The sequence below is a fragment of the Salvia splendens genome, chromosome 5 (assembly GCF_004379255.2).
Source record: "Salvia splendens isolate huo1 chromosome 5, SspV2, whole genome shotgun sequence".
In the NCBI taxonomy this organism is placed as follows: Eukaryota; Viridiplantae; Streptophyta; class Magnoliopsida; order Lamiales; family Lamiaceae; genus Salvia; species Salvia splendens.
The window spans coordinates 4,439,033-4,465,811 of record NC_056036.1 but is presented as its reverse complement, the minus strand read 5'-3'; the positions used below and the strand labels follow the sequence as shown (position 1 = coordinate 4,465,811).

The 26,779-nt window shown below is 35.4% G+C and overlaps 3 protein-coding genes and 1 pseudogene across 3 annotated transcripts; 1 reads left to right on the top strand and 3 right to left on the bottom strand.

Annotated features, from left to right (window-relative positions):
• The first annotated feature begins 1,246 nt into the window (after nt 1-1,246).
• On the top strand, nt 1,247-9,088 carry LOC121804363 (annotated as a pseudogene).
• Nucleotides 9,089-9,378: 290 nt separating this feature from the next.
• LOC121803247 (mavicyanin-like) lies at nt 9,379-11,152 on the bottom strand. Its single transcript, XM_042202930.1, has 2 exons — nt 10,888-11,152; nt 9,379-9,969 (listed from the first exon to the last, which is right to left on the bottom strand). Exons 1-2 carry the CDS (start codon nt 11,069-11,071, stop codon nt 9,590-9,592), a joined length of 564 nt encoding a protein of 187 aa, XP_042058864.1. The 5' UTR covers nt 11,072-11,152; the 3' UTR covers nt 9,379-9,589.
• Nucleotides 11,153-12,649: 1,497 nt separating this feature from the next.
• On the bottom strand, nt 12,650-16,432 carry LOC121804836 (vacuole membrane protein KMS1-like). The gene is made up of 8 exons (XM_042204530.1): nt 16,079-16,432; nt 14,873-15,084; nt 14,589-14,667; nt 14,117-14,416; nt 13,803-13,960; nt 13,529-13,645; nt 13,251-13,430; nt 12,650-13,167 (listed from the first exon to the last, which is right to left on the bottom strand). The coding sequence occupies exons 1-8, from the start codon at nt 16,140-16,142 to the stop codon at nt 12,973-12,975; spliced, it is 1,305 nt and encodes a 434-aa protein (XP_042060464.1). The 5' UTR covers nt 16,143-16,432; the 3' UTR covers nt 12,650-12,972.
• Nucleotides 16,433-18,959: 2,527 nt separating this feature from the next.
• Nucleotides 18,960-20,587, bottom strand: LOC121805742. Its single transcript, XM_042205724.1, has 2 exons — nt 20,284-20,587; nt 18,960-20,172 (listed from the first exon to the last, which is right to left on the bottom strand). The coding sequence occupies exon 2, from the start codon at nt 20,145-20,147 to the stop codon at nt 19,254-19,256; it is 894 nt and encodes a 297-aa protein (XP_042061658.1). The 5' UTR covers nt 20,148-20,172; nt 20,284-20,587; the 3' UTR covers nt 18,960-19,253.
• Nucleotides 20,588-26,779: the final 6,192 nt, after the last annotated feature.

The following is a 26,779-nucleotide window of genomic DNA, read 5'->3' as shown; positions in this document are numbered from 1 at the left end:
TTCAGGATAATAAATAACTATAATTCAAATTATCATAATTATAACTATATTATTAATTTTTATTTTTATTTTTATTATCATAATAATAATAATAAATAATTAAATATAAATATAATTATAATTATATAATAATATAATAATTATTAATTTATAAAATTGTAGTGAAATTTTAAATTATAAAATTTATTCAATTAAAAATTAAGTAAATATAATGATAATAATAATAATCTTATTTATTATTATATTATTATATATTATGATGTATAATCCATATTTAAACTATCCATCGTAATAATAAATAAAATAATATAATTATTATCATTTGTAAGTAATAATTTATTAAATAATATGTATTATTATTTTTTATAAATAAAAAATGATAAGTATATTTTTAGTTTAGTGTTTAAATCAAATATATTCTTTCAAATCTTGATATTTTCCAAACACGGGAAAGTAAAGTTATTAGAAATCATATTCTCGGGATTCATTTTCCCTAGAATCATTTTCCTTGACAATTTTACTTTCCCGCCAACCAAACATGGCCTTTAGTGCATCATAAATTTTGTTATGGCTCTAAACTCACCTAAGCACTAAGAGTGTCCACAGTGGGGGAGCCGCGGCCCGTGGACACTCTAAATATCATGATTTTGCGTATGTTATTGTACTAAGTTGAATACCCCAACACGTTTTCCACGTTATACTTATTCCTATACGAATAATAAAATCTAAGTAATTTATTAGGCAATTTATCCAAATTGTTGGCAAATAACTTTCTCTAAATATGGCTTATGTATAAATTTGGTAGAGAACAAGTGATCAACCTAGTTTGAGATTCAAAGTTAGAAAATGAAAATATAAGCAAAAGAATTACAAAAAGCATGGAATATGCCCAATGTGGTGGAGAAGACATTTTTGTGCTCCTTTACCTAATACCAAAATCATTTTTTTTTCTGTTTTTAACTAAACAATTTATACCCACCGCGCCCTCATAAATTTGAAGTAACTCGAACTTAAAAAAACGTCCAACTAATTGAGGTATGCCTTTAAAGTAACTCGAACTTACAATAAACGTCTTACCAATTAAGGTGCAGATTGTCGTCGTCCAAAATCATTTTTATAACTAGCTAATCAATGTTTCTTAATGTAATGGAATAATTTGTATTATTATCCAAGATCGAACTATATTTTCCAATTTTAAAAATTAGGAATATATTTAAAACTCAGTATGCATTTAAGAAAGAAAAAGGGCAAACTCACGCAAATTATTAGCCTTCTTTTTAGCTCAAGAAAAAATATTTAATTCTCTCTCTATTCTTCCCTTTTCTTTCATCCTCTCTCACAATCTGCAGCCCAGATCTCAAGCAAGCTATCCGATAAATTTGATTTGTTTATAGCTTCAATTCAGCTGCGATTTTCGTTTAGATCCTTGCGTTACCTTTCTGTTCAGGTAAACTGAAATTGGTTGTATAATTATCTTCGATTTACGCTGTCAATTGTAACGGAACTTTTTCGTTTTCTGTTTGTGTTTTAATGGTGTAAATGAGCAGGTTTTGTGTATTTTTGGAAACTATTGCACGGAGTCTCATTGGAATCGGTTTGCGCGTTCACACCTTGCTGAATTTTCTGTTTATTTGATCAACTCGGAATCAGTTTTACTGAATTTCATGTTTTGATGAGCTAAATGGTAGTGTTAGATTTGTTTCAGAGTTTTGTTTATTTGCTTTGGTTAGGCAGCTTAGTTTTTCTCTTATGTTGTTTCGTTTAAAACTTGAATTTGTTTTTCGCTTTGGTTTATTTTTTCTGTGAGCTACTGTGATCATCTGCGTCGTATTCTGCATGTATATGATTGCCGTGCGTTTTCTTACTGAGTGAATTGGACAGGAATCATGTCTCTTGCACGGCCTCACTGGATGCGAGATGGTCATTTCCGAAGTGATGGTAGGTCGTCTTATGGCAGAATGAGAACAACAGCTGCTGCTAACTACGAGTGGAGCCACAATTGCCCCTCTGATTCAAACTTTTATACGAAGAATCACGGCTCGTCCAGTGACTTCTCTCGGGACTCAATGCAGTATAGACCAAAGTATGACCATGTCTGGCGTGAAGTCGTGCCACCTTCAAAGAGGTGGAAGGTCTCGGATTTCTCACATGAAAGCACTGGCAGGCCCTATCAACAATCCCTTATTCATGAAAATGTTTTGAAAACAATGCTGGCATTTGGCAACATGTACCTCCCTTATATGCCAATGCTTACCCTGGTGTTCCTTCAGTCTGCAACAATAGGTCAGCTACAATAGCTGGAACGAGGCCTGACGATGCCGGTGCTTATTCTTCAACTACCTCCAAGCGAGACCGCTCAAAATATGAGGATGGTGAAGAAGTGGTTTTTATGTCAAGAGATGAGATAGAGAGGCACTCTCCTTCAAGAAAAGATGGCATTGATTTGCTGCATGAGACACATCTGCGATATTCGTACTGTGCCTTCCTTCAGAATCTTGGAGTTCGGCTTGATCTGTGAGTTATAAACCACTAAGTTATCAATGGAGTTGGCTTTGAAGTACTGTTGTGCTATGATTAATTTTGTGTGTTACTTTGACACATTTTGAATTCTCATTTGCAGGCCACAGACCACTATAGGAACTGCTATGGTTGTGTGTCATCGTTTTTTTGCTCGTCGCTCTCATGCCTCTCAATTTGCCCTTTTGCTTATATCTTCTTTGAAGGTATTTATCATTCCATTGTATTACTAGTCCATTTTTGTTTTTTTGTTAAAAGAATGATTAGTGCAATTGTAGATAGACTGAAAATCAATGTTTCAGGAAATTGAATGGGGTTTAAGTTTGTTTTTTTGTGAATAAATTATTTGGGATTGGATGTATATGACTTTGGCACATTCTATTTTTTATTATCCTGATAGTTCAGTTTGTATTGTTAAATCACAGGCAAAAAGGGGTAAGGTTTATATGGCATATAGCGTGGTGGTAAAATGGCTTATGGCATTGCTTATTGGGATTGGTAAGTTTGCCACCTTCTTCTTTGTGTGATCTATTGGTTGATTAGACCTTCGTTTACGCGGAGTACATCTCCACCCAACAGATGGCCCAGAAATTAACTTCTTTCCTTGACTGTCCTGATATCTACCTTTAGGTACTGCACTAGCTGCCGTATTTATCAATATATCCGTTGAGAATTTCGCTGGATGGAAATATTCCTGGACATTCAATCTGATTCAGAAGTCATACTTTGCTGGATTTTTGGTCTATAGACTTATCAACTTGGCTTTAGTGTTATCCTCAGTTTATATAGTTACACAATTTTCACCAGAAGCTGCAGGATCAGGAATCCCTGAAATAAAGGGTTATTTAAACGGTAAGTTTAAATGATTTATTTTTCTGTTGATGGCTACTTTCTTGTTGAATCTCATGCCAGTCCTCCTACATGTACAGGAATCGACACACATGGTATACTTTTGTTCAGGACTTTAGTAGGCAAGGTAGGGCGCCTCGTCCCTGTTCTCTGCATGTTATTTGATAGTAAATGACTGTTGTGTCAATGCTTACATTGAATTACCCCATCTCTAGATTTTTGGCAGCATAGGATCTGTGGGAGGTGGCTTAGCACTTGGTAAAGAAGGTCCACTTGTCCATATTGGCGCTTGTATTGCTTCCATGCTTGGACAGGCAAGTGTTTGATTATTGTGTGAATTTCTTGAGGAAATTGTTTGCATGGCAAATTGAGGCCTTCAAATTTCACTCATTTCCTATGTATAGACCAGTAAAATAATGATCATGTGTTAAAAAAAAATTATCTATTGCTAAGAAACTGCTATGGGAAGATTAATTGCAGTGGCCACACCACATAAGAGCTCTCTTCTTTTTTTTTACAATGTGCTGAAGCTGACTAACTTTACTTTTTTTAACTTCCCTCTTGTTTGTTACTAAAGGGTGGATCCACAAAGTATCATCTGTGAGCAAGATGGCTAATGATCTTTACCAGTGAACGAGATCGACGGGATCTTGTGAGTAAGATTATAATGTGTTAGATATACTGGAAGCTGGATTTAATTTGGAACTTGTATTATTAGTTTGTGTTCTTTTTCCCCTTTGTTTGTGGATATTGGGTGAATCATAACCTTTTCTGCAACTTATGTGGCCAATTTAATGGCCTTTTTATTTTATTTTAGAAAGGGTATACTGTTATTGCGATTGAAGAGGTGACAAGGCTTCTCTGCTTTGCTCATTTGTACTGTTTTAATTTTTTTGAATAAGGTCACCTGTGGATGTGCAGCAGGCGTGGCTGCTGCATTTAGAGCTCCTGTTGGTGGTGTATTGTTTGCACTAGAAGAAGTAACATCATGGTAATATGCTCTCTTGATGCAAGCAACCGTTTTTAGTATGACCTTTCTTGTCTTCCTATGCTGGCGGCAATAATTATTATGGCTAATTTATTTCAATAATCTACTTGAATTTCCCAAGTCTTGACACTTTTCTGGATTGGCCAAGTATAATTGTTGCCTGAACCCAATGATTTTTTTTCTTATTCAAGGTGGAGGAGTCAGCTCATGTGGCGTGTCTTTTTCACATCTGCCATTGTGGGTGTGGTTGTACAGACAGCAATGGCATGGTGTAAGAGTGGAAAATGTGGACATTTTGGTTCTGGAGGCTTCATCATGTGGGACATCTCAGGGTGACAATCTATGAATCTAAAGCTTTACTTGATAATGAGTTTCTCTCTGATCCATCTATGTTGACATTCATTCTGACGAAAGGTTCTTTTTAGTGGTCAAGAAGATTACTCATTTCAGGAGTTGTTGCCAATGGCGGTCATAGGCGTTATTGGGGGACTTCTTGGTATGTATGAATAAGTAATTCATGACAAGTGCTAGAATGTTCCTTGGTGATATAGTCTTGCCTGAATGTTACCTTTGCAGGAGCATTATTCAATCAACTTACCTTTCACATAGCTTACTGGCACCGAAATTATTTGCATAAGAGAGGGAATCGTGTGAAGGTAAGTTCCTGAAATAAGATTACTACACTTTGGCAGTTGGCACTATTTTAATGAACTATAAATTGACTTTTCCCCTGCCCCCTCGTATTGTAGGTTATTGAAGTGTGCATTGTCTCTCTGATAACCTCTCTTATTTTGTTTGGATTACCGCTTTTTAGAAAATGCACTCCCTGCCCTGAATCAGATGCTGATTCTGGCATTGAATGTCCACGGCGCCCAGGGATGTATGGAAATTATGTTAATGTAAGATCTCTTCAGCTACATGCTTAATCTTCTTCTGGATGTAACCAATGTTGTTTCACTTGCTATAAAGTTGTGGCTTTTGCCATCATTTATCACAGATTGGTGGCATCTATGTGTCTGTGTGTTCTCCACTAGATAAACAAGCTACTGCTCCTTCATGGTTTTGTATGAACAATGGATTGATATTGAATCTTTAATGTTACAGTTTTATTGCGGTGACAAGGAATACAATGACCTTGCAACTATATTCTTCAACACTCAGGTCAATTACGATTTGCTGCAGTTCTATCTTTATGATGGTATAAATTTATAATATGATCTTTGCTAATGATTCAGTGATGCTTGCAGGATGATGCAATCAGAAATTTGTTCAGTGCTAAAACAATTCATGAATTTAGTGCACAGAGCCTCCTTACCTTTTTGGTATGCATTAGTACTTTTTTGAATGATACGTACTTCATTATGATCATACTGTATAGCATCTCTCTCTGTACTATTAATGCTATAATAACTATGTGATATTCTGACCATCACATGAATAATTCTATTTTTGGGTTCTTCAGGTCATGTTTTACTCTCTAGCAGTAGTTACTTTTGGCACGGCTGTTCCAACTGGTCAATTTGTTCCTGGCATAATGATTGGCTCTACTTATGGTCGGCTTGTTGGCATGTTTGTTGTAAACTTTTACCAGAAGCCCAATATCAAAGAAGGAACGTAAGAGCCCAATCCCACTCTTTGCTAGTTGACCAATTGTTTGATGTCGCTCTCAAAACTGAATGTATTAGAGCCATCAAGTTCAAGCTTCATAGTTTATGGTAACAAATATAAAGTAGAAACTACTGGATCCAAATATTAAAGTAATTGCATTTTTGGTGACTGGTATATGGGCCACATAAATTACATCGTTGATTACTGAAATATAAACAAGTGCTTGAGATGTTAGTTGAACAAGTAAAAGATGTTGGTATTATTTTCTGATCCTCAAAATTTTGATATATGCTCTGCATCACATTACTTTTCCTTATTTTGAGTTGAAGAGTTTAAAATTATTGTTATCATAATCAAGTTGAAGAGTATAAAATGACACAGTTGACACTAACATTATCATAGTTGAGTTTGAACATTAAGCGGCAATGATAGCTATAAAGTTTGGGGCGGTCAATGTAGGGATAAACCTTTGCATATGATTACAAATTTTCAGTCTCTTCAAAAAATCTAAGAAATTTTCATCTCTCTGGAATTTCAGGTATGCTCTTCTAGGTGCTGCATCTTTCCTTGGAGGCTCGATGAGAATGACTGTATCACTTTGTGTAATTATGGTTGAGATTTCCAATAACTTGAAGTTTCTACCTCTCATCATGTTGGTTCTCCTCATATCAAAGGTAAGATCTAAAAACCAATATACCTGAGAACTATCTGCTGCAATGAACAATACGTTTTTTGCTTCTTTCTTTTTTCAATTTGCTATCAATCATTCTCAGTCCCCTCATGTGTATATATGTATCTTTAGTGCAGTCCTAGAATCTTCTAGAACCTTACTTGTGCTTACATGTTTTCAAGAGAACATATGATGTGTAAAAGACAGTCTCTAGTTGCTTTCTTCCTTTCCATTCTTTAGATTTGGCACAGTTGTCTGAAGGCTGTTGGTGATGCTTTCAATGAAGGCCTGTATGAAGAGCAGGCTCGACTAAGGGCTATTCCTCTATTGGAATCAAGACCAAAATATCAAATGCGGAATATGACAGCGAAGGAGGCTTCAGGGAATCAACAGGTTGGTGGTATCATCCCCAGTTATCACTTATTATATGGGGTTCCTATCCCATTCCATTGCCTTGAAAGTGTTATTTCATTATTTTATTTATTTATTTGTAGGTTGTCTATTTCCCTCGTGTGGTGAAGGTTGTGGATGTACTTTCTATTTTAAGGAGCAACAATCACAATGGGTTTCCTGTAAGTTGGTGCCGTGTTTCAGTTCTCAGCCTCTACGAGCCGTATTTGATATATTTCCTTATGTGCCTTACAGGTCATTGATCACACGAGAAGTGGAGAGACGCTTGTCATAGGCCTCATCTTGAGAAGGTGGACTTTACAAATTTTTTTTTCAAAACTTGTACAATATCCTAAATATGTTGCTTATGAGCATACAAAATTACTTAATGTTCAACATCAAATCTTTTTCATTCTTGCAGTCATTTACTAGTACTTTTACAGTCAAAGGTCGACTTTCAACTTAGTCCGTTGCCCTTTAATTCAACAGACTGGCCTGTACCAATCAGGTGGTGGAAAAAAAGTTTCATTCTTCTTATCCATTTAGTTACACGAAGAATATGATAATTTTGTTGGTTGGTTGTCCACATAGCAGGCACAATCTAACAGAATTCGTCAAGCCTGTTTCCAGTAAGGGGATTACTATTGATGACATCCACCTAACCCCTGATGATCTGGAAATGTACATTGACCTTGCTCCATTTTTAAACTCGTCACCTTATGTTGTTCCAGAAGATATGTCATTAACGAAGGTGAAAAATCTATCACGGGTAATCTTACTCTTGTAGTCATTGTATTACTTCATTTGAAGAAGTGAGGTTGAAATAGTCGCCATGATGTCTCATGAAGACCGTGATGGTGATGGTGATGGTGATGATGATTTAGGTATATACTTTATTCCGGCAATTGGGGTTAAGGCATCTACTCGTCGTTCCACGTGCTTCTCGTGTTATTGGAATGATTTCGAGGAAGGATCTGTTGATAGAGGTATTTTAATACTGATATTCTCGTACTCAGTTGCATGTGATAACACTTTGTAGTAATCGGAAATATTTTCCCTCCTACTTTCCCAGGACCATGAAGATACAACGGCTGTAGAACTTCAATCCACTAGTGTTAAGGTCTCAAATCTGCTCTCTAACTTATTGCTCAAATCCACTGCATCGTACTCCATCCGTTCCCTCATAGTTAAGTCATTTTTCCATTTTGGGAAGATCCCTCATAGTTGAGTCATATCCTTAATAAACACTTTTTCTCACTATTACTTTACTCTCTCTTACTTTATTCTCTCTACTTTATTCACTCTCTACTCTATTCTCTCTACTTTTTTCTCTCGTACTTTTTATCTTGCTACTTAACACACTATATATCCATTTCTTAAACGCCGTGCCAAAAGGTTCCCCCTCAACTATGAGGGAACAGAGATAATGATTCTTTGATAATTGAGTGCTGGTTTTGAAACTACTATGTAAGTAAGGCCGATGCATTAGGACACGTTACCATCTTCTCTTAGTTTAGACCTTAGTCTGATCCTAATTGCTATCGATCTCTATACTTAAATCCTCCTTATGGTTCGGCAGGGATCATCAAGATGACAGAAGAGCGTTGAGGAAAGATGCCGAGCAACCTCTGCTTGATGGTCTTATCGTCTAAGTTGCAACAGGCTGCTCATAGTGGTTCGTTTGCATCTGTCGTTCAAAGAACAGGTTTTTTCTGCCTGCTCCAATTCTTTTTAACGAGAGATTAATTCCTTAGTATCTCTAGATTCATTATAGGATAGAACTGTGTGTTGTGTGTCTCTTGAGATCCTGATATATAGTATAAGATGAAACCAAGTGTTGGAGAATAGAAAGAGAAGACGACGAGAAGATGGTTGAGGTGATCCGCTCCGTAAGCTGTGTGGTATGTGATTCTAGATGGGGCAAGGCCCAAACTGTAATTTTTGTAATCTGGGAACTGTAGGAGTCATGAGTATAGGCCTTTGTATATTGAGATAGGAATGATTGCAGGTCACATTTCTCCTTTGATTTTTTCATTTCAATGTGAAATTTGAAAGTTTTGCTTCTACTTCGATAACCGTGTATTTTGATTATTGTGTTTAGACGATTCATGATGGGTAAATGCTTGATAGTGTTTTTTTAAGGGTGGATTTAGAATTAACTTATTTTTTAGATTCTAAATGTATAGAATTTTAAAAAAAACACTAAACTAAAACAACCTAAAAATTTCTACTTTGTATCTTTGAAATGGGATTTTTATCTATAGTTGTAAAGCAAAAATTTGTTTAGAACATATAAAAGTGATTTCTTGAAGAACAGCATATGCTATAAAGGGAACAATTATGAGCAACATAGAACTACTACCCACCCAAATTCAATATATTGAGAACACTAAAACTTGAAGTATCAAATTGAGCAAACATAATACGAAATTTTCTGTTACATTTAGGTGTTGCAAAACAGTAAATGTAAATAACACCAAAATGTAACAGATAAATCGAACACAAAAAAAAACACAAAGTCGATAGTAGAATTATTAGTAGATAATTAAAGATTGTAAGTAGCAAAGCTAAAACAATCCAACCACAATGCATGCTAGAAGCATACATCCCAATTTACCAAAAGGGATAGTTGGTGGTGCGGAGAGAGACACTCCGCTGCTCGGAGCCGGTGCTCCGGGTGCCAATGGAGGAGCCGGAGTGGCTGAGGCGGATCCCAATGGACTAGATGCTGCTACACGAGGTGCGCGGGGGGCGTTGATATCCACTTTCTGGCCGGCCTGGCAGTGCCCGGGCGCGCCACACACGAAGAAGTGGTGGCCGTTGGTGTCGATGACGATGGAGTCGTTGCCCGAAGTGTGAGTGGTGATCGGGGACGAGACGTTGCACGACTTGTACTCGGCGTGCGTCACTCGCATCACGTTGTGAAATTGAGAGTTGTACTCGAACACTGAGAGTTCGAAACATAAAACACAAAATCTCAAATTTTATGGTTAATTAACAATTCAATTTATATCACTAAAATGCCATTCAGTGTTTTTTTTTGCATTATTGAGTCTTTCCTTGAACTGTCATAAAATATTACTCCATCCGTCCAAAAAAGTCCAAAAAAATAGTGTCTATCCTTTTATTTTCATTAGTCTCGTAATACTATGTATAGTTATTCTCAATTTATTATTCACTTTTTATCTTTTTGTTTCCTACTTTATTTACATTTTTCTTTATTTCTCCCACTTTATCTATTTTTCTTGCGTAATTTACTAATTTTGCATTAAAATTTTTATCTTCGGTCAATAAGACTATTTTTGGTGGATGGATGGAGTAATAAAATTACAACTACTAAATTATTAAAGTAAATTTTGATTTTGCTCGAGTCACTATTCACTAGAAGACATTGATTATGCAATATGCATCGATTCAAAACAAGACATCATGGGCTAAACCAAAATGTAGGAGCTTTTATTTTCCAACAACCTCATTCTTCTCTGTGCTCCACTTCCTTGTCCTAGCTTCTTGAAAATAAAATTTACTTGTAGTAATATTTCAAAATTTTATATTAAAAAAAAGAAATATTTTTTAGGTAATTGCTACTAGTATTTAGAAACGGAGGGAGGGAGCTGTATAAACTAGTGGTCTGGTCTCTGCAACTACAAAGTGACATTAAGAATGGAAAACACCATCTTGACACAGAAAAACAAAAAAGGAGCCTTTTTCATAATAGAAACAACAAACTGCACAAACCAAGTGTTCAAAAATTTCATCTTTCAACCAAAACCAAATGTCTGAAAACAAAAATGATTATGCAAACATTACAACAACAAAAACTTGCATGCACACAGAGAGAGAGAGAGAGAGAGAGTATTTATACCTATAATATCACCAACTTGGAAAGATTTAGAAATAGCCCACTGTTTGTAATCAACATTGGCAATGGTGGTCCAACCAGCTGATTCTCCCACTTTGTGAACTGCTCCAAATGAAAACTGAGCCAAATTTGACACCAAAAACAAAAATACTACGACAAGAGATCTCTTTTCAAGAACTGAATCCATTTTCCCTCAAAGATAAAGACTCTTTCTTTGAGAACTCAAAAGGGACAATTTCAATGGCTATTGTTGTTCAAGTTTTGTGTCAGTTTTTATAGTGAAATATTTTGACATTTGGTGGTTTTGGAGGCTTCTCATAATGGGCCATTCTTAGGTGATGACTACTCTCTATCATAAATATAGTTAAAAACAATGAAAAAGTAGAATTATTACTATTATCTTCTTTTTTTGTACTCATTGGGTGGTGTAAATAAGGAAAAAAAGACAAATGAGGAAAACTCCATTTATTTTCCATAAAATTAGTACCTAAAAATGTACACATTGCATTGGATTCAAACTGAGAATTGTGTTTGCATGAAAGTAAGATTTTGAACATAAATATTATTCAAAGTTTAATAAAATTATCTTTTAAAGGTGATATGCCATTACAATTTACAATAATGATTATTTAGTGGCATGGTAAAATGCCATTGTTTATCAACTTGTAGTACACTCTAATTCTCAAGGAATTTCACCCCCAATTAATTATTAAACCGGGTTTTTATCAAACAACCAAGCTCCCTACTATAGGATTAATTAAATTGTGGAGTGTCAAGCATGAGATAGAGGCCAATCATTTTCTTGCAATTTCAAGAAACATACATTAACTATAACATAGTATATTGAAAACATATATTGGTAGGCATCATCAATATGCTACTTCATGGGCGTGGATAAAGAAGTTCAATTCGGAAGATGTCGAAATTCTAGTCATGAAGTCGTCACTCTATGAATAACGAAAACTAGATAAAAGCTAGGTAGTGATCAATATGGGTAGAGATCTCACATATTAGCTGTTGGCGTTAATTAACATGACAACAATACTTGAAAAACTTGTAAGCAAAGGATATATCTGAAATTATTTAGTAGGTTTGTTTGGTTTGGTGCAAAAATTATACTTTGTGGTGAAGAAGTCTTCAATTATGACATGTAGTTGTATATTTGCTTTATACTTTGACAATTGACATGATTTTGTTGCACTCAATCTCTGCAAAAGGATTTCAATTAATGAAACCTTATTATACAGTTTTTTACATATTTTTTTTCACCATTTACTATTTATAATCTTTCTACTTCATTTCACAGATAATAATATTTATCTAATTACAGGCATTTAACAACATAAATTATTGTTAATTACGGATAAGTTTTTCTCTTGATGTGTTAAAAATTGAAATAACTATCTCTTACTATTTTGTTAGATGATATTGCATTCTTGAACTAGTTTGATTGATTAAACTATAACAATCGATTTAATTATGTGCATACTGGTATTTTGTTGAAAGTGTTACCATTGACATTTTATTAGAAAAAATACTAATTCTTCACTATGATTTCTTTCGTAATTATTATCCTAAAACCATAATAATTGTATAGGAACTCATGATGCAGTATAATATCTTGCCCATTTAACCTAGCTATAAGTATAGAAAAAATCTTGGTTAAAAAATTGAAATTTCAATCGTACAACATTCTAGATCGAATTTGTTATACATAATTGAACTACTTACATTTAAAGCAACATCACACAATTTGGGGCACAAGTCATAAATCATGGTGTCATTGTCCTCGAATTCTGTTGTAAGAAAACATAAATCCATACAAGAACTAGAACATCAACTAGAATTATTCAAATTTCCAATTTTTCATGTTAAATCACTAGTATTGTATTCTGGACTTCCCACAATTCATCCCTTTCCCTAAACAGTTTCAAATTGATAACTTGCGGGTGCATTTGGTCGTTTACAGCGAATGCATACAGTCCTCACCTGGAATCCGAACCCCTATCCCTAATCCATATGAATCATGCGAATGCGAGGAAGTAGAGATATAGCTTAATGTAGGGTGAATAATCGAAAAAAAAAAGTTCATCTGGATGAAGAAGTATCAGAATCATCAGATTGTTTCGATGATTTATTCTTCATCGCAGCGATTTCCTTGTCGTGCTGCTTGTTCAGATACCGTTGTGCAGTTGCGTTCACAATCTTGACGAAGAAGTTCATCAGCATGAACCAAACCACTGTGTTCCAAATAAAAGCAGGAGAGAAGTCCCATTTCCTCCCCTGGGGTTGGAAAGAGAATTTGTGAGCAATGGGGTGATTATAGAAGGTGGACTATGGACTAGACAAGTTTGAACGACACGAACCTTGCTATCTGCTTGAGCGTGAGGTTTGGCAGCCATGTACTTGTCCTTCATCGAATGAAGCTTGGGGATGAGGTTGGATAGGATGGAGTCGAAGCCAGGTATGAAGCTGAGCACCCAAAGTAGTTCGTTTTCTACCCAGTGAAGAAGCTGGTTGTTGCAGATGGAGATGATGAAAAGTGACTGCAGATTATCGACATTTGTGAGAAAATATGTCGTGTGAATAAAGATTCGATTTTCATCTGTACAAGATGAGAGTGGAGTAAGCTCGAATCACAAACCTGAATGTGAGTCTTGATTATTGCTTTCCCAATCATCGTTGCTAGGAAGAACTTCCAGAAAGGAATTCCAAACTGTCCGCACATTATGCCCGCAAGATCAAACAGAGGATTGGGTATCTACAGAGCATATCGAGACAACTCATTAAAACAGACCCCAAAATGGACGCACTATGCAATAAACCGTAAGGGTTTAGCAATTTACTTCACATAGAGAAGATCATATCAAAATATTAACCAGGAAAAAAAAAACATCAAAGTAGACGAAGGAGCTAACCGAAGCAAGAACCAAAATGGTGAAGAAGTTCATATATTGGGCATGTGAAAGGAACCAACGCTTCATTCTATTCAGGAGGGAAGAAAGGAACCCTTCGTCTCCTGTCGAGGAAGCATCCAGTTCTTCCATGGCCGACACTGTACTTCCCGACAAGCTAGCTGTATAACGAATAGCATGTGTGAGGTCCTTCATATAATACATACCAACCACATAATTCCTGTTTTTATATGTCAATAGACAATAGATCTAAAATAACTAACAACTCCAACACAAATGCAAGGAATTCCAAAAAAAAACTTCGTGAATTTACATACCTGCCCTTGAAATGAAATACGGGGGCAGTTCGCCGAGTGCAGTACCAAGACCCCATAGTATTGCTTCTAACTGGACTTGGGGCAAGATGCTACTGATGGGAATTCGCACACCTTGTGAGGACGGAAATATAGGAGGCCCAAATTCGGAACAATCTTTGCCAAGCCATGAAGGAGTTCTCTTTAGTTGTATTGTGTCATAAATGGCACTTTTAATGTCTACTCGACCACACTGCACTGCTTTTAATGTGAAGAACGCAATATGGGGTCCTAAATAGAGGACGAAGGTGTGCAGCCCAGAACCTACGAAAATAAAGAACAACTTATGAAGCTTGGATAATAGGCTGCGAAGATATGCATGAGAAAGCATGTTTAACCGTTTGTTATCAAAATATTTTCCCAACAATCAATCATTAAATAAGTCATCAACATCAACATATCGAATAGAGGATCTTGTTAAGATAATTTTTCTTACCGAGTCCAATGGAAGATGCTACACCAAGAGCCACCCACCACAGTCCAAACCGCAAGTAACGTAAAACTTCCTCAACATGCTGAATTTCAATTAAGATACATGTGGAAAGACCCAAAATATGTCAAACTCTGACCAGAAAAATATAAAAAAGCATTCTCTCATTCCTAAAATCATAAATAGCGATATAAGAGAACTATCATTTTCTGAAGAATGCTTGGAGATCTGAATTTAAATGACGAGACGCTAACACCAAACTACCGATTTAGGATGACCAAATTAATTACCTTATCATGAGGACCATCAACTATAACTAGTAGTATCCCTGCAACCCCAACAAGGGCACCAAAAAGCATAAGCCAACCGCCATGTGACAAAACATATGTGAACGACCGTCTGAGGTAGAGTACAACAGCAAAAAGGAATAGCTTTAGTGTCTTGAACGGTTGGGTGGTTAAATTCAATTTTTCTAATTCTTGTTGGTGCTTCACTCGAAGTCCTACAAAAGCATATATTTTACAGTAAGAAATCAACATAAGATTCATAATTCATTAACCGGAAACTGAGATACGTAACCAAGTTATGGAATAGAAACATACTCCATGAGAATTTTCAGTATCATACACATGTCCATTTATCAAATAACTAGGTGTCTCCCGTTGCATACAAGTACTATAGCAAATATCAAGCACGGCCATCCCTCCCTCTCAATCCATACATAAGCAAAGTGGAAAACCTCCAACGTAAGAGGGGTACAAGTACAACACCAATTCAAATCTCTCTTCCCACAACACTATATTAAAGTTCCAACTCGACTTGCATCTTATACTTAGCAATAAGGGCACAGCTTGATTCCTCAAATTTTATTCGACAAACTTTTGGAACCAAGTTAAAAGACACTCGGACAAACTTGCATACGAGTTCTCACTGACCTAATGCATTGCAGAGACATCTCATCCCATTAGTCTTCAGAACATAGTATTATTTTTCTAAAAAAAAGCACACACTGCCATACATACATAGTAGTACTAACTAACTACACAGTGCACCTGGCTATTTGTGGCAGTGTCTTAGTTTCCTCCAAAAAAAAACATCTACTAAATCAGAAGAAAAATTAAAAATCCTAATAAAAGCAATGGCACCATTAATCATTAATCAAATAGTTAAAACCCCATGAATATAAATATAGCAGAAAGTTCAACACCATTTATGAATCTGCACATCACAAAAGCTTTCTCATCAACAAATCCTAAAATAAGCAAAACATAATAAAAAACGAGCATTCATCACACACAAAGCGTGGATACACAAAACTGAAGAATCATTAAATCAACTACAAAAATAAAGCTTTTCGCTCTTCCATTTAATGAAGCACATCCACAAAAACTGACGAATCATTAAATCAACTACAAAATAGATTTCTGCTCTTCCATTTAATGAAGCACATCTGTGAAATCCAACTCCCAAAAATCCGGGAAGAAGAAAAAACTTGCCTGAGAGTGATACGCCGCCGTTTCGACGACTACTGGTGGATTTCGATTTTTTCTTCGACCCCATTATTTAATTTTATACTCACATACACGCCATGTTAAACGGGCATTACACACACGCGTTTCTGTGCGTGTAATAGCTACTGTTGAATTGCAGGTTGAGACTAAAAGGGGATGCAATAACCTTGATTCAGCGCAAATCAAACGAGGAAAGATCGGATTTTGGAGAGAGATCTGAGTGTTTGTGGAGGCGATTGTGTTGGTTGAAAAATCACCTGATTTTGACGGAGGAGATGGATTTATCACGGTATCTCTCTCACACACACGCACTGGAAATTGGATAATTGAAAAGAGAATTACTATGCTTTACTCAATTGGACTACTATTTTGAATTCGAAGATATTTATTCATAATCATCAATATCCTTAATAGATTATGTTATATTTTAAATTTAATACTAATATTTCAAAATATATTATGTATATATATATATATATTGAATATTTGATGTCACTACAACAAGTAGAATATAACGTCAATGGGTCAATTGAGTATCCTGTAGTCTAAATTGTTTAATTTCTTATTTGTTGCGTAATTTTAGACGTTTGGCATCGATTTTATAGTGCAGGCATATTCCATGAAATTAGGAATATATTTGAAATTATTTTTGGAAAATTCAGTTAGGTGGAGTCACATTGAAGTATAGTGTCTACCTTATAAATGTTCATAACTACGTTCATATTTCATTTATATGTGCATAAGTGCAAATACATTTCAAACTATCATCATTTTATAAGAGGCACATATTTTTATATAATTGAGGCAGCGGTCAAGATCAATAATTCAATATCTCGTTGAAAACTGGTTATAATATATTTCAGAATTAAGTAATATTATGAAATTCTTTGGTATTTAATCAGTTTAAGCATGTATTAAGTCAAAAGAAAAGGAAAGAGTAAAGGGCCTCCACTTGTATTTAGGATTTATGAATAAATATAAAACATATTAATGAAAATGAATATTTGGATGAGAAACTGAAATCAATCTATTGCTCAAAATGGAATTTCATCTTAGATATTATCGTTATTATTTAATGTCATTAAATATTTGCTTCTTACTCGTGCCAACTTCACCATAAATGAATGAACTTGCTTATTTGAAGTTTGAACCATTCCATATATATGTTCGTATTTATACTATGCATTACATTTATTCATTTTGGAATAAATACTACTGTTAATAATAGCAACACTTGCAAAAAAAATCAATGTATCACGCTCTTGCTCCCCATCCCAACCTTTCGTATTTTATCACAACGAAGTGCAGTTCAATTGATAAAACTTTACTTCTTCAATTAATAGATCAGTCGTTCGAGTTATTTTGAGTTTATGTGAAGCTAGAGCGAACCAACAAAATGTAGTTTATACTTTTTATTTTTAATGTGGTTAATGGTCATGATCGTGAGGGTGTATTATATACATAAGCACAAAACTCCTATTTTTTTGTTATATTATATAAGAATATTGGCACCTAATATCATAGAACTTTCAAAAAGTTGGGTTTTTCCAACGAACTTTGAAATTGGCAAATAATATCACGAACTTTATCTTATGTTTGTTATTTCCCACCATTGAAAAAATTCCGACTATATTATTAGATTGAAAAACAAATTTGGAGGGTGTGCTTCAAGAAAAACTATTCTCAAATATTGAAAATCTTGAAACTCTCGAAGTTGTTGTCGAGAAATTACGAAAAAAGTCTGTATCATGATATTATTTACCGGAAATTTTTCAATGGTGGGAAATAACAAACTCGGAGTAAAGTTCGTGATATTATTTGTCAATTTCAAAGTTCGTAGGAAAAACCCAACTTTTTGAAAGTTTCATGATATTAGGTGTCAATATCTATATTATCTAATATGAGCTTGTAACACAAATAAAACCCAGTACTACTATTTGATGAAAAAAAAAATAAGGTGCTATATTTGTGTAGACTGTAGAGTTCTAATGAATATATAATAAAAAATACGCTCAAAAATCAAAATCACAAAGCGTCATCGGTTGAAACCCATATCTCCCAGTCCCAGATAACGATCACAAAATTCTCATCAAATAAATAGAATAAAAAACAATTTTACAATATTACTAAAATAAAAATAAAAAACCACGCGATCACACATTTCTCCTCAAATAACAAAAAATTAGTACATTTGTAATCACATATTACTAAAAACATGATGCTCAACTAATACTATATTTATAACCAAACTAGGACATGATTGAACAGACAGAATTTATAGTTCAACTACAAATTAACAATATCAGAATAGCTGTCAACTAACATAGTCAAGGCATTAATCAATTTCCTTCTTATAACTATCCATGTAAAAATTTCAACTTAGAAGACAAAACTAACATCACAATCACATTATATTCAAACCAGATGAAAATACAATTAAAATCCAAATCCAAACCAATGAAAATTTGCATATGAATATATATTTTACTCATACAACAAACCAAAACAAGGCAGACAGACAATCAAGAATCCCAATATCCTATGAAAAGCTCGTTTGAACGCGTTCTCGAAACGTAATAAATCATAGTTTTTCAGCTAGATGTGAACGACGACATACTGTATACTAGTGTTCATCTTTACCTCATGTTCGGATATGGAGAGAAGACAATATAGAGTTAATAGTGAACATGAAAATATTCAAGCAATAACAATACCACAAATGACACAATCTAAACCAACCAATTTTCCTTCTAATAAGGAAGAATAATAACTAATCTCCATCTAAGGTTATCATGTCTAGCAATGGAGTAGGTAGAACTATCAAGAAAATCGTTTGTTGAACAAGAAGATGTGATCTACAGACATGTGAAGCTCTTGTTTAATCTATCATCAACTAATGTATGGAAGAGAAATCACATTATATAAGGTTCTTATAAGTAAATTTACAACGTCGTTCTTTAAAAAAGACCGATGAATGAAGATGAAATTCTAAATGAAATAATTCAAAGACTCGAATTGAAGCATCATAATACCATTTTGCTAACACCCTATGGTGACAGAGTTATTAATTCTATGTAACAGAAGCAACCAAATTCGCCATCAAAGGAAAGCCGGTCAAATAACATCAAACGTTAGCAGCCAAGGAAGAATCAATAAATACCTATTCACTCTTCCAAGCATATAAAACTAGCGAAAATCCAAGGCTTTTCGATTTAGACTCCTTGAAACTATCCGAGCAGGCAGATGGATCAGAAACCGAAGGGCTGCTCCACAGTTTCTCTGCTGATAGACTCGAATGGAACATGAAAACCCCACTCCCCACACCCGAACCAAACAACCAGCTATGGACATCCCAAAACACCTCCACCGGCATCTCATCAACCAAGATTGTGCAGTTCCCACGGAATTTCCAACGCAAATGCTGCACTTGCATAACAGTTTTTGCATCAACACGAACCACAAGAAAAGGATCATCACTCCCCCTCGTGTCACATTCGATCTTGAGATCATGAACAGGGCCCTTATCGCAGAATCGGACCATGGCACCAAAAACCCTCTTCCCTGCAATATGTTCCCTCTTGGCAACAAGCATTGCATTAGAAACCGAAGCAGCTGCTCCGGTTTTCTTGAATGCCTCTTCTGCCAGATCCCCAATGAGCAAAACCATCTCCCCTCTACACACAACTCCTACATAATACGACTCCAACGGCTCCGGCCCTGATCCGAATTTCGCCACAGAGAGATCCCAAAACACTTCAATTTTACAAGAATTCAGCTCCAGACACTTGGAGCCTCTCCTCTTTGAGAACAAGGAGGGCTTCACATCCATTTTACATATAAGTTGATGATATGTGTCATCTATTTCAACACTAAGGCATTGCCCCATCAAATTCTTGTTCCAAACAATGCTAATCAAGCAAGATTTATCAAACACCCTACACCTATACATGCAAGTCACAGAATTCTGAGAGGCTTTACTCACAGCTACACTTGAACAAGAGGCATCAGCAACTTGAACTCCACTCTCGCCGAAGCAAGAAGGGAAATCCCTCATTTTCCCACCAAATTCAGAAGAAAACCTAGAAAAAAAAAACCCCTACCTTAATAAAAATCTAATCGTTATACTCCCTTTTGAAGAAGAGCAAGAAAGTAAAGTTGGAGAAATGGAAAAAGGTCAGGCGAAAACATACCAAATACTAATTGAATCTTTTTCAAGAAATTCAGCTTCTCGGTGTATTTCCGTGTGGGGGATTTGAATTCATGGAAAATGGAACTATTTTCACAAGTTGGGGCAGTGATGCAATGAACACTTGGACAAGCGAAGCGCTCTCTCTCTCTCTCTCTCTCTGAGTTTTATCTTGAAATACCAGAAATGGAAAAAGGGGAATAAATCTCTTCTGCTAACAGTGTGTAAGATAGATCCCTCTTGTCAATGCAAGTAAATCAAGGTTGAATATTTAACAGATCCATTTTTTTTGCAGTGGGTTTACCTTACCAAGATTGTTGACAATTTTTCAATTGTTTAATGATTACACAGTCTCTCATTGCTTTTATTACAAAAAAAATACATACGGCTAATTTAGACTTACTAAATTGTAGTTTAGTATTAGTTGTCGGAATCTCTTATGTAAGTAAAATATTTTTTCTCATTCCGGTAAATCATAGAGAGGTATATTGAGAATTTTATAAAATCACTATTTATTTTTTGATAATTGGCATATGATTTTGAAACTACATGTGTACTTTAATTAGGTGGAGTATAGTATAGACTGTGGACAAATATATAGATATCCACATTTTGGTCAAGCATTCATTTATGTGAAAAAGAAATATAATGAATGCTAGATGATGTGCCAACCGATACTAATAATTTTAGTTGTATTTATTGCACTGAATTTTATGTAAATATGAGTATATTATTTCAAAAAAAATTGTTAGGAGTATTATTTTTCATTAATGAATTGACAAAAAAAAGTGGAAAACGCGTGATATATTTTTACCTATTTAGTTTTCTTTTTATTTCACCGTCAATTCAAAAGTTGATTGAAAATGGAGAAAGAAAATTTAAATGTAGAGGAACCAACATTCTCGTTGATGATGATTACTACTACTATAAACTATAAAGCGTGTAACCAACACAAAGCAAAAGCGTGAAGGCAACAGAATAATGAACAAAAATATTGGCAATAACAACTTTATTGATAAAGTAGGATCCAAGGAAAAGTATTTGTTTTTGTTTAGGCCTTTGAGTAAAGATTGCACTTGTACAAATTTGAAGAATTAGCATCAATAACAATTACCCTCTTTTTTCTTTTTTAATTATATGGGTAAAATTCAAATAGTAATTTAAGATGTATACTAATTACTATACTAAGTATTTAGACAAAAAGTTGGGGGCGGTAGTGATCATTAAGGTCAAAAGGTAGATTTGTAACAGACAAAACATGCCCAAAATATGAAAATTATTTGATGGATTGTACCAGTAATTAACATCAATATATATTCGTCATGTATTATAGTAACAATTTTGATTAAATATTAATGCTTCATTGGCCAGCCAAGAAAAAAAAATGTTAAATGAAAGCAATAAAAAGTTGAAAGCTTTACAGCCATTCTGCCTTGTGATCTTCACCACTTTTAAATCTTTATATCAAAATTTTATTTTAAACTATATTCTGCACCGCCTCTGTTTAAATAAATGACTATAAATATTAATACTAGTATTTATTGTTCAATTTAGCATCCATTAGATTAATTATGATTATGCATGCCTTGATATCTTCAAATTATGAACTAAGGTGGTTGGATGAAGTTAAAGAAGCTTAATTAAAATTTGTGGGAAAAAAATTGAATCATTGTTGATTAATACTGATATGACGAGATATTGGGCTTTTAAACTGTCTCTGAGTTCTAATTCTCTTTAATCGTTTACTTATTACTTCTATTTATCTATTGATTAACCTATAATATTAATTATCATCAAATTAAATATGATCACATTAGGAAGTTTATTGTACTATACTTTTTTTCAATAATTATTTTTTAAAAAATTTCAGGATCCAATTGTCTTGGCCCAAGTAATTAGTTTATTTCAATGAGGCCCAACCAGAATATCTTTATTGGATCCAGGCCCGGCCACATGTTTGTAATTACTGGTAGTAGTACTTAATAGCCTACGCACTATTCTATGAATTACTTAATATATTCCACGTCAGCATTATTCCTTATTTTTCTCCTCATACATTAAAAATTGAGATAGAATTATCAAATTTACAATTGTATATAGAGGAAAAGAATATCAATTTATAAAATGAAATTCAAGTTTTGCACTACAAAAAAAGCGCATTATTTCACTTGGATCCAATAAAGCACATAATATATCTCAAATTTAGAGCATCCACAACCGTGCTCTTGCCAGCGGCACGGTTGTGGGCCCGGCCCCACTTTTTCTGTCTGCTCTCTGGCAAGAGCACAACACCCACAACTGTGATCTTATGCAAGGACGAGCACAATTAATTTAAAATTCAATTAAACAATAACATTTCCATAATAATAAAATTCATTAAAAAAAACTAAATAAAATTACAAATGACAAATAAAATAAAAACGACATAATTAAAATCCTAAAAATTAAAAATTACACAATTAAAATACTAAAAATTAAAAAAACAATACTCGTTGCCGAATTTCGCCCACATGTGGTTGATTAGGTCTTCTTGTAACTGAATGTGGGTTCGGGTATCGCGCATTGTGTGCTTTGTCTCGATCCTCTGGCCAACCGTCGTATGCTCACCTCGGCGTGGGGGAGACCTCGCTGTTGAGCTTCCGGCTTCATCCTCGTCGTAGAAGCTAGCCGCCCTCGGCCCTTCGTCGGCTATAATCATGTTGTGTAAGATAATACACGTGAACATGATGTCGGCGATATTATTCACGTACCACAGCCGAGCCGGGGCCTTCACTATGTTGAATCGGGCTTGAAGGACCCCGAAGGCTCTTTCGACGTCTTTCCGCGCGGACTCTTGACGCTGCGCAAAAAGAACCTGTCTCGGGTCGTGTGGGTTGTGGAGCGTCTTCACGAACGTCGATCACCTTGGGTAGATACCATCGGCGAGATAGTAACCCATGTGGTATGTATTTCCGTTGATGGTGAAGTCGATCGCCGGTGCAACACCATTCATCACATCATTGAAGAGTGGTGAAGAATAGAGCACGTTCAAGTCGTTGTTGGCTCCGGCAACGCCAAAATATGCATGCCAAATCCATAGGCGGTAGTCGGCGACCGCCTCAAGGATAAGTGTTGGGCCGCCGCCTTTGTGACCGCTTAAGTGTTGCCCCCTCCAAGCATTCGGGCAATTCTTCCACCTCCAATGCATGCAGCCAATGCTGCCAAACATTCCGGGGAAGCCATGGACTGATTCGTGAAGACGAAGCAACCGTTGGCAATCATCGGTGCTGGGTGCCCGAAGGAATTCATCCCCGAAAGCTGAACGAACGCCCTCGCAAAAATTCTTTAGACAAAGGATTCCAGTGGACTCACCGATATGCAAATACTCGTCGAAGATGTCGGCCGTTTGCCCAGTAGCGAGTTGTCGGATGGCACACGTACACTTCTGCAACGGCGTGATACTTTGCCGGCCGGCTGCATCTGGACCTGTTTGGAAGAATTCAACACGTGCAGACAATGTGTTGACAATTCGCATAAACAAGCGCTTTAACATGCGAAAACGGCGCCTAAAGTAATCTGCCGGAAACCGCGGCCGGTCGGCAAAGTAGTCGGCAACGAGCCTTTCGTGGGCTCCCTCCCGGTCACGATGGATGTAGCGGCGATTTGATCTAGTTCGTTGAGGAGGAGGAGCGGGGGTATTCGCCGCGACATATGCTTCGTAAGCGGCACGATGTTGTTCGTAGTATTCTTGTTCTTCGCGCTCCGCTTCCGCCATAATATGGGTGAAATTCATTTGAGGTTTTGAGTGAGGGATGAATGTGTTGATAGTTTGTATGAGAATTATGAATGAGAGATGATTTGATGTGATAAATGGATGATGAATGTGTGTATTTATAGATGATTTTGGGGGGAAAAAATAAAAAAATTCAAAAAAATAAGAAAAAACGGGAAAAAAACGGCCATATTTTTTGGATTTGGAAAATATTTTTTTTTATTTTTTATTATTATTTATAATTAAATACCGATTTTTAAGTAAAAAATTTTTTTTTGAAGGCAACGGCTATGCCGTTGCCCAATCCCGTGCCGCCACGTCAGCTGCTCGCTGGCGCGGCGCGAGCGCAGCGGCGGCGGTGCTTCGCCTTGCCAGCGGCGCGGACGGCGGTGGCGACCGTCGCCACCGTTGCGGTTGCTCTTATAGGGAGAAATGACTTTTTTTTACTAAGGTCACAAGTGAAATAAAGAAAATCTCAAAACATACAAAAATAATAGTCTTACCTATGTCCCTTAAAAATAGGAACTATTTTCATTTTGAACCGTTCTTTAAAAATAGAAACTTTCTATTTTAAGATATGGACCCTAAAATCAACTAACATTACTTCTACTATTTTTTTCTTCATCTCTCTTACTTTACCAGCTTTTCCCTTTTCTCTATTATTTTACCAATTATTTTCTCTAACTTTACTAATAGTTTATTAAAAATATGTGCAGTTTCAAAAGTTTTCCTTTTTCAAGCATGGAGGTAGTAATTTGATGTATTATTACAACCTGTGGGTGGGTGTATATGTGTGTAGTACTCACGTGGGGCAATTGTATAAAGTGTCATAAACAAGGCTCAATCAAAGGAATTTCAGAATTATTGTTGACAAGAGATCAAAGTAGTGAGTTTTCATTATCATGAAAACTCACACCAGATAATACATGGCTCCCACCAACCATCATAATATATGTATGAGTTTTCAAACGTCTTGATAACTCCTGACCATATATGTACACATTTGTTTTATATTGTTAGATGTGATAATACATCAATACATAACCAATCATACAAATCAAAATCAAAATCATATGATGCCATATTGATATATTGTGTGGGAAATATTAAAATTTAACTATAGACTATAGTGTACAAATTTATAGCCAATCTAGAACTAGAACTAGAACTAGAACTAGAACTAGAACTATTGAGATGGGTATTTGTGAAAAGATAGGTATACTGTAAGATATGCTTTATATATGTATGAAATCAAATAAGTTACACAAATTTATGACACATGCGAATGTCAATTTTGAAAATGAAAAGGCTGCAAAGTGAAGACTGAAGAGCAATGAACTCATAAACGACATTTGTAAAAGGCTGCTGCCAAAGTCATGGGACTGTGCCTTATAAAATTACAATCTACAAAATTCCAAGAGCCAAACAGTAGCTATCTATATACTAATGACCTACTATAATTTAATGAAATTTGAGTTCTCATAAGAGTATTCACAATAGGGTTCTTGTAAGAGTATCTATAAGAGTATCATAACAGGGAGGACACTTTCCTGGACAAGCCATTTTTTTTGTTCTCAGCCACTTCTGATTTGTCCATATCCACCAAAAAAAGTTTTCACGGCAATAGTGGACACTTTTTTTTGCCACATTTCACTTTATTTTATTTTTTGTATATTTTAATTCAATGAAGATTAAAATTATCAGACTGTAAATAATTAGAAAACGAGATAATAATAAAAAAAAGGAAAAAGTATTGGTGCCGGGGGAATCTTCGTCTTCACCGTGCATTTTTAGAGATAGAAAAATTAGAGAGTGAAAAGTGGATAGAGACTGAAATGGGTGTGAAGATGTGTGTGGAGTGAAAATGAAGATGGGAGGGGTATTTATAATAAAATTTATTCAGATTTCGAAATTAATAAAAATAAAAAATAAATTGGCTAATCCGCGGCGGCCTTAGCCGTGCAATAAGCAGCCGCGGGCACAGCCGCGGCTAAGCCACTTCCGTCGCGTCCTCGCCGAGTAGTCGGCGAAGGCCTTTCCGCCCCCTCCCGTCTGTCCTGGCCGCGCCGCCCGTGTCCTCCACTATGGATAGCCGCAGCTTAGGTGACTCCGGGGCGGCCGGCGCGCCGCCCCTATTGTGGATACCCTAATAGTCAGTTTGATGGAAGACGTGCACCTAATATTGACTTTTTTTTTTCGAAAAAAACGAAATAAGAAGAAAATGCACAACGGTAATTAACGCAAAGGATTTAACATAAAAAATTAATAATAATAATTCAAGCCACAACCCGCGAAATAAAAAAAATCTATATTCATAACATTACAAATACAGGCTTTTAAAATGAATTCACTCTTTCAATTTTACCATGGATAGATTATATGTTTGCACTTCTTGAATTAATTTTAGAGTTATAACAAAAATCCATATGGAGCTAATTTAATAATTTATTCTCTCTCCTCTTTTTTATACTATTGGCTAATTGTTAGCAAATGCATTAAAGCTTTTTAAGATTGAATTAAGTATATTTATCTATTTAAAAGAAAGAAACAAGTGCCAACCATTGATATTAAATACTTACTCAATAAAGATAAAAAATGACCGAATTAATAATAGAGTAAAACACTACAAAAATAACATACACGGATTTACCAATGCTCAGTTACTGGTGATTTTTTCGCTGGTAAATTCTCATACGGATGTTGGTGTGTATGCTTCCCACCAAATTTACCGTTGACTTTTATCAACAAA

Excerpts from the sequence above, each read along its gene's own strand:
- LOC121803247 (XM_042202930.1), bottom strand. The coding sequence starts at position 11,071 with ATGGATTCAGTTCTTGAAAAGAGATCTCTTGTCGTAGTATTTTTGTTT. Across the intron at positions 9,970-10,887 it reads CCAAGTTGGTGATATTATAG|TGTTCGAGTACAACTCTCAA; the intron begins GTATAAATACTC and ends TCGAACTCTCAG.
- LOC121805742 (XM_042205724.1), bottom strand. The coding sequence starts at position 20,147 with ATGAGGGATTTCCCTTCTTGCTTCGGCGAGAGTGGAGTTCAAGTTGCT.
- LOC121804836 (XM_042204530.1), bottom strand. The coding sequence starts at position 16,142 with ATGGGGTCGAAGAAAAAATCGAAATCCACCAGTAGTCGTCGAAACGGC. Across the intron at positions 15,085-16,078 it reads CGGCGGCGTATCACTCTCAG|GACTTCGAGTGAAGCACCAA; the intron begins GCAAGTTTTTTC and ends ATGCTTTTGTAG. Across the intron at positions 13,961-14,116 it reads GTATTTCATTTCAAGGGCAG|CTAGCTTGTCGGGAAGTACA; the intron begins GTATGTAAATTC and ends TTCGTTATACAG.